The 12,014-nt window shown below is 36.1% G+C and overlaps 1 protein-coding gene across 2 annotated transcripts in view; it reads right to left on the bottom strand.

Annotated features, from left to right (window-relative positions):
- Positions 1 to 12,014, bottom strand: part of ap5z1 (adaptor related protein complex 5 subunit zeta 1) — a 14,764-nt gene extending 2,750 nt beyond the window's left edge. The window contains exons 1-17 of one of the 2 annotated variants that reach the window (XM_073838885.1): positions 11,883 to 12,014; positions 11,612 to 11,749; positions 11,301 to 11,487; positions 11,082 to 11,226; positions 8,594 to 8,706; positions 8,319 to 8,487; positions 7,629 to 7,670; positions 6,283 to 6,423; positions 6,147 to 6,184; positions 4,425 to 4,587; positions 4,143 to 4,321; positions 2,433 to 2,575; positions 2,201 to 2,353; positions 1,647 to 1,758; positions 1,415 to 1,512; positions 301 to 433; positions 7 to 221 (exon numbers count right to left, since the gene is read on the bottom strand). In XM_073838885.1, coding sequence (XP_073694986.1) covers positions 7 to 221; positions 301 to 433; positions 1,415 to 1,512; positions 1,647 to 1,758; positions 2,201 to 2,353; positions 2,433 to 2,575; positions 4,143 to 4,321; positions 4,425 to 4,587; positions 6,147 to 6,184; positions 6,283 to 6,423; positions 7,629 to 7,670; positions 8,319 to 8,487; positions 8,594 to 8,706; positions 11,082 to 11,226; positions 11,301 to 11,487; positions 11,612 to 11,749; positions 11,883 to 11,923 — 2,210 coding nt within the window. In that variant the 5' untranslated portion in view covers positions 11,924 to 12,014. The remainder of the gene's footprint in view (positions 1 to 6; positions 222 to 300; positions 434 to 1,414; positions 1,513 to 1,646; positions 1,759 to 2,200; positions 2,354 to 2,432; positions 2,576 to 4,142; positions 4,322 to 4,424; positions 4,588 to 6,146; positions 6,185 to 6,282; positions 6,424 to 7,628; positions 7,671 to 8,318; positions 8,488 to 8,593; positions 8,707 to 11,081; positions 11,227 to 11,300; positions 11,488 to 11,611; positions 11,750 to 11,882) is intronic. The other variant, XM_073838892.1, reaches the window with a different exon arrangement.

Raw genomic sequence — 12,014 nt, 5'->3', positions numbered from 1 at the left:
GCATACCTTGGAATAAGATCCTGACTGCGTGTGGCCAGTTTGGCCAGGGTGGTCATGAGCACAGTGATGAGGCGGGGAGAGAAGCTCGGAGGACTGGCGGACTGTCGCACCTGCGTGATCTCAAACAACACCGCCTCCAAACTCTCACAAAAAGAGGTGATCAGTTCCACCGTGCAGCGAGGGTCGTAAGACACTGAGAGATACTCGCCAATGACCCACACCTACATATAAACGTTAAATACGGTCACCTCAAGTATAGCACAATGACACTTATAATCTCAGTTCACTTCTGCTGCTCACCACATGCGTGTAGAAGTCTTCTTTACTGTAAATGTTGGCAGGGGAGCTGGCGAATTCCAGGATCTCTCTGGACTGATCTACAATCAGCGGTGGGTGGAGTTTGCACAGGGCCTGCAGGTGGGTGCTGAACACCCTACGATAACAAATTATCACAATAATGCATCATTTGGAATTACTTAATAGAAAACACATTACAACAAGAATTCAATTAAAAAAAAAAAAACTACCAGTCAAAAGTTTTTGGACAGTAAAGTCTTTTTTGCTCACCAAGCCTGCATTTATTTGATCCAAAATACAGCAAAAGCAGTAATATTGTGAAATATCTTTACTATTTTAAATAAATTCTTTTTAAATGTAATTTATTCCTGTGATCAAAGCTGAATTTTCAGCATCATTACTCCAGTCTTCAGTGTCACATGATCCAGAAATCAATCTAATATGCTGATTTGCTGTTCAAGAAACATTTATAATTATTATTATTATCAATATTTAAAATATTTGAGCACATTTTTTTGAATCTTTGATGGGAAACTGATGATAGAAATAAATACTTCTATTTAGCAATGATGCTTTAAATGGATCAAATATAATGATAAAGACATTTATAATGCTACAAAAGATTTCTCTTTTAGATAAATGCTGTTCTTCAGAACTTTCTATTCATGAAAAGAATCCTGAAAAAAAATCTACTCAGCTTTTTTCAACATAATAATAATAATAATAATATTAAATGTTTTTTGAGCAGCAATCAGAATATTAGAATGATTTCTGAAGGATCATGTGACATTGAAGACTGGAGTAATGATGTTAAAAATTCAGCTTTGAAATCGCAGGAATAAATTACATTTTAATATATATTCAAATAGAAAAAAGGTATTTTAAATAGTAAAAATATTTCACAATATTACTGTTTTTGCTGTATTTTGGATCATATAAATGCAGGCTTGGTGAGCAGAAGAGACTTCTTTTAAAACAACAGTAAACATTTTACTGTCCAAAAATGTTTGACTGGTAGTGTACTACTAACAACATGGCACTTGCAGCTTTCCCTGCCAAATCTTTTGCACAAATGACTGAGTTTTTGCCAATAAAGAGTATTTAATAAGTGCCTCACTTTTGGACCTCAACATTAAATGTCTTGATGTTATAGAGCAGACTACTTCTCTCCAGCAGCACTAGCAACAGCTGGTTCATCATTTTCTCATCAGCCTTCTAGAAAACACAATAAAAACATTTTATGTGAACAGATGACACAACTGAGACCTTCACAAAATTATTGTGTACATTCATTTTTTCGAACTGGTATCGCTTATTAAATGGCCTGGCTTTTCATTTGTGACTCTTACCTGAGTGACTGTGTTGAAGTACACATGCAGAAGCACGGGAACGACCTGAGCGCACCGAACGACCCGTGGGCTCTCCGCCATGTCAGCCAGAATCTCATGAAGCATTTTTAGCCTATGAGGCAATCACACTCAGAGGTTTACAGTAAGTAGGCATTTAACACACACACACTTTATTTTTATCCATGTGTAACATTTAGGTGGTTTGAATAAGTGGCAAGCCATTTTTGTGCTGTAGGCAGAGATGGTAAATATAAGGTTGACGGACCATGAGTTACTGTGTTACTTGTAGCTTCATAACATTACGGTTGAACCACTGATGTCACATGGACTATTTTAACAATGTCCTTACTACCTTTCTAGGCCTTGAATGTGTCAGTTGTGTTGCTGTCTATGCAGGATCAAAAAGCTTTCGGATTTCATCAAAAATATCTTAAATTGTGTTCTAAAGATGAAACATGGTCTTATGGGTTTGGAACAACATGGGGGTGAGCAATTAATGACAGAATTTAATTTTTTGACAAACTATCCCTTTAAAAGCAAAATGATGATATCACCTGTCTATTGTATCTCCAGTCCCAGCCTCTGGTCTGAGGATATAGAGGAAGAGCCCCCTGTAGGAAGGATGGCGGAAAGCATCCAGACAAGCAGCCACCTTCGCCCCCTGCTGGTCCCACGTGGTACGGTCCGAAGTCTGATAGCACGCTGATCTGCAACAGAATTGCATTGCTAATTCACATCACAATTAACTAGTTTGAGTGCTGATCTGTAGTCGGTAAAATCATGTACCTCTGCTGGAGGTCCAAGGTTGCTGCTAAGCAGGGCAGATCAAGGATAGTGTGCAGTAACTCAATGGCTGTATCTGGAGCTATCAGTGATGGGAGCAGCTCCACATACTCTGCAATCAATCCTGAGCTGTTCCACGCCAAGAACTGGTGGGTGAATTGCACAAACATTTAGTATATCACTTGTATTCAATTTAAAGGTACAGCCAAAATTAAAATTAGCTGAAAATGTTACCCTTACACCATCCAGTATGTAGATGAGTTTGTTTCTTCATCAGAACAGATTTGGAGAAATTTAGCTTTAAATCCCTTGCTCACAAATGGATCTTCTGCACTGAACGGGTGCTGTCAGAATGAGAGCCTCTTTGTTTGTCCTGAACAGTTAAAACTGCCAGCTGTTCTTCAGAAAAATCTTTAGGTCCCTCAAAATCTTCAGCTTTTAAGCATTTTTGTGTATTTGAACCCTTTCCAACAATGACTGTATGATTTTGAGATCCATCTTTTGCCACTGAGGACAACTGAGGGACTCATATGCAACTATTACAGAGGTTTCAAAGGCTCACTGATGCTTCAGAAGGAAAACCTATGCATTAAGAGCATAGTAAGGTGTGTAAACTTTTGAACAGAATGACGATGTGTATATTTTTCTGATTTTGCCTAAAAATCATATTGTTTCATTTAGTACTGCCATTCAGAAGACACATGTTTTCCAGAAGACAGAATAAGTGAAATTAACTTGAATGATTAACTTTAAATTCAAAAAGTCTTTTCCGATCATCAGTGAGTATTTGCAAATGTAATAGTTGATTTGAGTCTCTCAGTTGTCCTCGGTGTGAAAAGATGGATCTCAAAATCATAGTCATTGTTGGAAAGGGTTCAAATACACAAAAATGCTGGAAAACCAAAGAATTTGTGGGACCTGAGGGATTTTTCTGAAGAACAGCGGGCAGTTTAACTGTTCAGGACAAACAAGGGACTCGTGAACAACTATCACTAAAAAAATTCAGGTAACAACAAAGTATTAACTATCAAGTGTATGTAAACTTTTGAACGAGGTCATTTTTATAAATTCAACTATTATTTTCTCTTGGGAACTATCTGTAAATGTATTTTACGTGAAATATCTTATTCAGGTCAGTACTAAATAAAAAAATAACGTGCATTTTTTTGATCCCTCTTATTTTGGTAAAATAACATTTTGCAGATTCTGTAAACGTAAATGTAAATGTTTGACTTCAATTGCATGTACACATCAAGCACCATTTACAAGTGAAAACAGTCCAAAACAGTTCCAAATAAATATTTCTGTATATTTTGATGTGACAGGACAACAACGAATGGACATTTTCACTGGAGGAAGCATTATTATGGATTATGTATTTTGGCCAGAAGCAATGTTTTAAAATAAAAAGTCTTAATATTTGGTTGTTTCTTACAAACCAACAGCATTTCCCTTCACAAGATGTTAATTGATGGACTGGAGTCCAGTGTGGATTACTTGTGGATTATTGTAATGCTTCATCAGCTGTTTGAACCTTCATTTTAATTGCACACATTCCCTGCAGAGGATCAATTGGTGAGCAAGTGATGTAATGTTAAATCTCTCTAAATCTGTTTTGATAAAGAAACAAACTCATCTGCATCTTGAATGGAGCGTGAGTTATTTCTTTTTTTTTTTGTGCAAAATTTCTTTAAAAATATTCAGCCAGCCAACCTTCAGGATGTTTGGAAAGCTCTGTCTGTAGTTGACCACTCTGTCCTGTAGCACGCTAGCATTGAGAAGACAGAACTGAACAAACTCAAAGGCGAGCATGGGCTCGTTGAACTGCTCGGCAGGACAGTGGCTGAAGAGTTGGCAGAACACAGCCTCCGAGTCCACCGCGGCCGTCTCGCCTGATATTAGAGCATATGCACACTAAGATGCATTCATACATCACACTGTCAGAGCCATACACAGCTGTAAGTGTTAGGGACACTGAATGGCCACGTCACTCACTGTGGTTGAGGTAGAACTGAGCGATAGGCAGCAGAGTTCGAGCATAGGCGAGGTCTCCATGCAGTCTGCCATACAGGGCTTTGATGCAGGGGAAAGCACGGTACACATAGGAGGGGTCCTCACCGCAGATGATGTCCATTATTGACACTGACTCAACAATACACTATACAACAGATAAACAGAGTCACCATCCATAATGCCATTTAACTTACTTTAAGTCTTAATCATGACATGATTCAATAATACAGTGTAAAATCCTATTCTATTTTGCATTAGTTTCTAATTTAATGCTTTCTTTTAGCTTAATTTAAGTGAAGGTTTGAACAATTAACATGAATTTTAGGATTTGTTTACATGATTTCAAACCTTTTTAGAAATTTCTAATAATTTTTTGGGTATAAAACTCTTTACACAAGGTACAAAATACTGTGTGTTCCCTATTTTTAATAAGTATTTTATTTTAATTTTTTAATTGTTGTGGTTAAAATGAAAAATGGCAACTGCAACAACAACAAAATAAATGTGAGCATTATGATTAATTAAAAACACTACCATTCAAATATTTGGAGTCAGTACTTTTTTTGTTTTAATGAATTTTTTTTTTCAGTCTGGTTGCACTGAATGGATCAAATCTGACAGTAAAGACATTTATAATGTTATAAAAGATTTTTATTTCAAATAAATGCTTTTTTTAAAACTTTCTATTCATCAAAGATTACTGAAAAAAAGTATTCACAAAAACATTACAATGCATTGTTTTTAATATTGGGAATGTTTTAAAATTGGGAAATGTTTTTTCGGGCAGCAAATCAGCTTATTAGAGTGATTTCTGAAGGATCATGTGACACTGAAGGCCAGAGTAATGATGCTGAAAAATTCAAGCAAAATTTTGAGGCAGTAATCCACGCCTTTGTTACCACTCGGCTGGATTACTGTAACTCATTGTATGTGGGGGTTAGTGGATCCTCTGTCGCCCGTTTGCAGATGGTGCAAAATGCTGCTGCCCGTCTTTTAACTGGTACACGTAAATATGAGCATATTTCCCCCATTCTCGCTTCACTTCATTGGCTGCCTGTACATTTTAGGATTCAATTTAAAATTCTTCTATTTGTTTTTAAATCCTTAAATGGCCTTGCCCCAGTATACATTTCTGAATTGCTTCACCCATACACGCCATCTCGTTCTCTTAGATCAGCTGATCAGTTGCTCTTGGATGTGCCCAAAACAAAGCGCAAACACAGAGGGGATCGCGCCTTTGCTGTAGCAGCTCCTAAACTGTGGAATGCTTTGCCTCTGTTTATTAGACAGGCCTCTTCATTGTCTGTTTTTAAATCATATCTTAAAACCCATTTTTTTTTCATTTGCCTTTGACACCTGTTGAATTTGTTCTTATTTGTTATGTCTTAGTGAGTTTTTAGTTTGCTGTACAGCACTTTGGTTCACTTTGTGTGTTGTAAAGTGCTTTATAAATAAAGTTGAGTTGAGTTGAGTTGAGTTGAAAATTTAATTTTGTTTCACAGGAATAAATTACATTTTAAAATATATATACATAGAAAACAAGTTTATTTATTTTTTTTACTTGTAATAATATTTAACAATATTACAGTTTTTACTGTATTTTTGATCAAGTAAATGCAGCTTTGGTGAGCAGAAGAGACTTCCAAAAACACTTTAAATTTTACAGAAATTAAACTTTTGAATGGTATTGTATGTGGGACTTACTGCTTTCTGTAGCTCTGTATCTGACTTCTTTAGGGCTTCTACATAGTGAAAAAATAAGAGAGAAAAAAAAAAATCAATACATTCACCAGCAGAGTGTAATAAACATTCTCTAATAGCTGACCTATGATCTACTCACTCCGGTCACTCTGTTCAATAAGACGCTGGCAGTACTCAAAAGCCTTCTCTCTCAGTCTCTCTTTGGGAGGAAGTAGTCTGCTGGAAGAGGATGTGGCCGACACCATGGACATCACTGAACTGTCCACCTCTGAGCGATCATCTGCACCAACAGCACAGCACATTACACTACATTATAACACCAAGAGCACGACTCCTTATCCAGTAGGATCTAAACAGCAGGATTTAAAATCTGGCAGGATCCAATGGCATTGCAGGGCTGAGCATATGACAGGACATGTAGACTATGTTTGGAACGGCACACTACAATACTACTATTTTTACAGTATGCAGTATGTACTGTATAGCGTACAAGCTATGCAAATTTTCTTACTAGATTTATTAAAATGTGCAGTATACAAACAAGAGCACACAGTGTGAAATGACACGACATCTTCCTCATTGCTAAACAAAGATATTCCTACTTAAAATTGGATTAAATACTATAGTTGAGGTCAAACGTTTACATACACCTTGCAGAATCTGCAAAATATTAATTATTTTACCGAAATAAAAGCGATCATAAAAAATGCATGTTCTTTTTTATTTAGTACTGACCTGAATAAGATATAGAATAGTCCACAAGAGAAAATAATAGTTGAATTTATAAAAATGACCCAGTTCAAAAGTTTACATACACTTAATTCTTAATACCGTGTTGTTACCTGAATGATCCACAGCTGTGGTTTTTTATTTAGTGATAGTTGTTCATGAGTCTCTTGTTTGTCCTGAACAGTTAAACTGCCCACTGTTCTGCAGAAAAATCCTTCAGGTCCAGCAAATTCTTTGGTTTTTCAGCATTTTTGAGTATTTGAACACTTTCCAACAATGACTGTATGATTTTGAGATCCATCTTTTCACACTGAGGACAACTGAGGGACTCATATGCAACTATTACAGAAGATTCAAACACTCACTGATGCTTCAGAAGGAAACACGATGCATTAAGAGCTTAAAAAAAATTTATAAAAAAAAAATAAACATGCAAGTATCTTCTTTAGCTTCTGAAGGGCAGTACTAAATAAAATAAAAACTCGATTAAGGCAAAATAAGAAAAAAATGTATCTTCATTCTGTTCAAAAGTTTTCACCCCCTGCTCATAATGCATCGCTTTTCCTTCTGGAGTATCAGTGAGCAGTATGTTAGTAGTATTTCATTCCAAACATAGCCATAGACTCAAAATCAAAATCAATTTGATACATACAGCAGTTAATTTTGAATCATAGATAAAAGAGCTTCTGATTGCGCAGAAAGGAAAAGCACACTGGCTTTAAATTGATCATATCAGACTTTTCGCTTACATCTTACCTTGGTGCTGTGACTGAATGCTCTTTGGTTTTTTTAGTAGAGCTAGCAAAGATGAAATTTCCATGTTATTTGTCTTAACTCAAAGTATATATCTTACATGGGACAGTTTGTAAACTGTTGATATTTTTACAACCGTTTTCTGGTAATTTAACTAAAACATGGGTGCACAAACTCGATCCTGGAGGGTTGGGTAAAAGCTAATACAAAATATTAATAAATAATATAATAGTATATGTGACCCTGGACCATAATGGATCATAAGGGTAATTTATTGAAATTGAGATTTATACATCATCTGAAACCCGACTAAATAAGCTTTCCGTTGATGTATGGTTTGTTAGGAGAGGACAATATTTGGACTACAGCTATTTGAAAATCTTTAATCTGAGGGTGTAAAAAAAATCAAAATATTGAGAAAGTTGTCCAAATGAAGTTCTTAGCAATGCATATTACTAATCAAAAATTAAGTTTTGATATATTTATGGTAGAAACTGTACAAAAATATCTTCATGGAATACTTAATATTCTAATGATTAAATTTTGACCCATACAATGAATTTTTGGATATAGCAACAAAAATACCTGTGCTACTTAAGACTAGTTTTGTGGTCCAGGGTCACATAAAAGTAACACTAAAATAACACTGATCATAAAGCAAACCAACTGAAACAACGTCTCTGTTTGGACTACCTGATTCTGTGTTTGTAGTCCCGTCTGTGTCATAAGTAAGCAGCCAATTCTTGATCATAGAGAAAGTATACATATTCATCCACTGGTCCTCAGTGTAGCTCTGACCCACACACAGCACAGTGAAGAAGTCGCCCGTTACCACCCCATCCACCTCCGTCAGTGGAGCAGGCTGATGAAGAGATGTTGACAAGTGGTAATCAGTTCACAGAGATCACTCAACAGTATCATTATAAACTTGCAGGTACCGATGAATAAAGAAAAGCAACATGTCCCACCTGACGTGTTCTCGGTCCACTGAAAAATCCCCCAGAAGACATGGAGGCTCCCTGCTGCATACTGGCATAACGCAACCAATCCACCAATTTACGACTAACCAGATTGACCTGATCTGTGTTTAGTGAGCAGATAATTCATGTTAACATCTTTGCATTTTCCAGATTATAGTATTTAAATTATGTCTTTTCAATATACAGTACTGCGCAAAAGTTTTAGGCCACTAGGATTTTCACCACCAAAAAATGGTTTTAAGTCAGTTATTTCTATCTTTTGCTGTAGTGTGTCAGTAGGAAATATCAGTTTACATTTCCAAACATTCTTTTTACAATTAATTGTAATCATTTTTGTTTGCACAAGGAGTCTGACAACAGCCAATGCTCCACACAGAGATCTGATCTCACCATCATCCAGTCTGTCTGAAATGACAGGAAGAAACAGAACAAACGGAGACAGACTAAATCCAGAAGAACTGTGGCAACGTCTACAAGATGCTTCAAGAAACCTACCTGCAAAGCTACAGTACTGTTAACAGTTTTAGGCACTTGTGTAAAATGCTGTAAAATGACGATGCTGTCAATAATTTCATAAATAAATTTTAATTATCAATTAAATTGTATTAACTAAATTAAATCAACATTTGGTGTGACCATCCTTTGCATTTAAAGCAGCTTTTGCCCTAGGTGCACTTGCGCATTGTTTTTCAGGTAGCTTTTCAGGTAGGTTTCTTGCAGTGTTGTTTTTGACAACCATCTTAGATTTAGTCTTAGTCTTTTGGACTAAAATGCTTATTAGTTTTAGTCAAATTTTAGTCACTTCTATATGTGATAGTTTTAGTCGACGAAAAGTCAAAAAGGTTTTAGTTTAATTTTAGTCAAAAAAAGGGGAAAAAGTAGTCTTTTAACAAATTAATGTAGGTCAGTAAGTATTTTGCTGTTGGGTAGTGTCACTTATAAGTTGTGAAAATAGCAGATCTATAGTTCAACACATTGTGAGCTTCCGGATTGACTATTTTCACCAATAATTACAATAATGAAGGAATGGTTTTAGACATAAAAGACATATATTTGAAATACACTCCTAGGTCCTCTCGCCATTTGTGACCACCCTGTGTGCAAACTGCCGCCATCATGCTTAATCGTCTGTCTGTCTATCCAAACAAGGATAGAATGCTAAAACGCTTGCCATACTAGTATGGCAAAGAGCATTTAATGTTAAAACGGCTTGCCATAGCGGCAGATACTTTTTAGGTTTTAATTGGCATGCACAATAAGCAGAAATGTCGTGCATTTTAAATGTCTGACGGACCACCCACTAACATTTTTGTCTATTCTCGTCTCGTCAACGAAAACTCACACACGTCTCGTCATGTTTTAGTCATCAAAGAGCCATTTTTATCTCGTCATCGTCATGAAAAAAAGTGCCGTCAATGAAATGATTTCGTCATCGCTGTTAACTATAGAGTGGGGTTTAAAAGTCCATTTTGAAAATCTTTGTTTCAAATGAGTTTGTTTTTTCATGAGAACAGATTTAGAGAAATTTAGCATTACATCACTTGCTCACAAATGGATCCTCTGCAGTGAATGGGTGCCGTCAGAATGAGGGCAAAAAACATCACAATAATCCACAAGACACCAGTCCACCAATTAACATCTTGTGAAGCCAAAACCCGCATGTTTGTAATAAACTTCAAATTGTTGTTTCCAACTAAAATACGACTTCTCTGTCCATAATATAGTTTTCTCCAGTGAAAAAGTGCACAGATAAAGCACCGGTTTACAAGTGAAAACAGTTCTAAACAAATTTCTTGTTGGATTTTGACATGAGAGGACAACAGATGTGTTTTTTTTTCACTGGAGGAAGCGTTATTATTATGGATTATGGATTTGTATTTTGTCCAAAATCAATTATTTAAATTAAAACACATTAATGCTGGATTTGTTTCTTACAAACACACAGCTTTTCACTTTACAAGATGTTAATTGATGCACTTCTGACATTTGGACCCCACTGTAATGACACTTCCAATATAGTTTTGTGCTACACAAATGTGACTCAGGACCACAAAACCAGTCATAAGGGTCAATGTTTTGAAATTGAGATTTATACATCATCTATTTAGCACAATATTTAGCTGAGATGCAACTATTTGAAAATCTGGAATCTGAGGGTGCAAAAAATCTAAATATTGAGAAAATCGCCTTTAAAGTTGTCCAAATAAACTTCTTAGCAATGTATATTACTAATCAAAAAATTAAGTTTTGATATATTTATGGTAGGAAATGTACAAAATAACTAGCATTCTACTCGTCTATTTTTGCTATTATTTAATTTCTATATGCTTGCTTGTCGCCGACAATAATTCTAATTATTTTTGGCATAAAAGAATATAATTTTGACCCATACAATGCATTTTAGCTATTGCTAAATATACCCATGCTACTTAAAACAGATATTGTGGTCTAGGGTCACAAATATGATCAACTTTACCATCTGTGAGAATCTCTGGATAAACAGTAATCATTTTCGAGAGAATGGGAAGGGCATGTTTGGATATCTGCCCGTCTGACAGCCGAGACTCAAGACTTTTCAGCAAATGGTGGCAGAGGGGCATCACATCTTCTTTATTCCCAGCCTGAGAACAATTAGATGATTAGTCAAGTGTTCATGAACACAACACAAGCTGAACATGAACACTATGTGACTCACCTGAGCCAGAATAACACTGGCCACATAGCTGAAGGTCCTGCTGTCCTGACTGAGATCAGAGCAGAGGCTGTGTACGCTGGGGGGAAAGCTCTCCCGTATGATGGAGGATGACAGAACCTGAAGCTGCTCAGGACATGATGAAGAACGAAGAACCGTCTGTAGCTTCATCACCAGATCTGATGGAAGCCTGAAGGTAATGGAGGAGTTCAATTATACACTTAAAATGCTCCTAAATATACTTATATACTAAACATACAAAAAGCTTCATGCCTATGTGCTGTTCAAATGTATTTTACATGAATATGACTCACTCTCTTGCATATTTAGTGGCAGAAACTATCAGACTGAGTCTCTGGAGAGAATCCACTGTGTCTCCACTAACGTCTTTAGCGTGGAGGAGCTTAAATATTCGCCCGCAAAACCTTTGCAGCTCTTCCTCCTTTATTTCTCTGAAAGATAAATTTACATGAATTAACAGATTTATCATTGAGAAGAACTTGTCTAATATAGGCTGTAACTGAACAGTCATGTGACCAATACAGCTTTTGACAGTAAACGTTTTAAGTAAAGATGCCGTTTTACCTTGCCTGCTTTATTAAACTCTCCGTCGCGGGGGCATACATTTTGAAAACAATGCAATAACATGTCAAAACATAGAATAACAAGAATCAAAACATTTGCTCCGTCGGCTATGATGTCCTGACAACAAATCAC

This window comes from Garra rufa, chromosome 1 (assembly GCF_049309525.1).
Source record: "Garra rufa chromosome 1, GarRuf1.0, whole genome shotgun sequence".
Classification (NCBI taxonomy): domain Eukaryota; kingdom Metazoa; phylum Chordata; class Actinopteri; order Cypriniformes; family Cyprinidae; genus Garra; species Garra rufa.
This window is presented reverse-complemented; position numbering and strand designations above follow the sequence as displayed.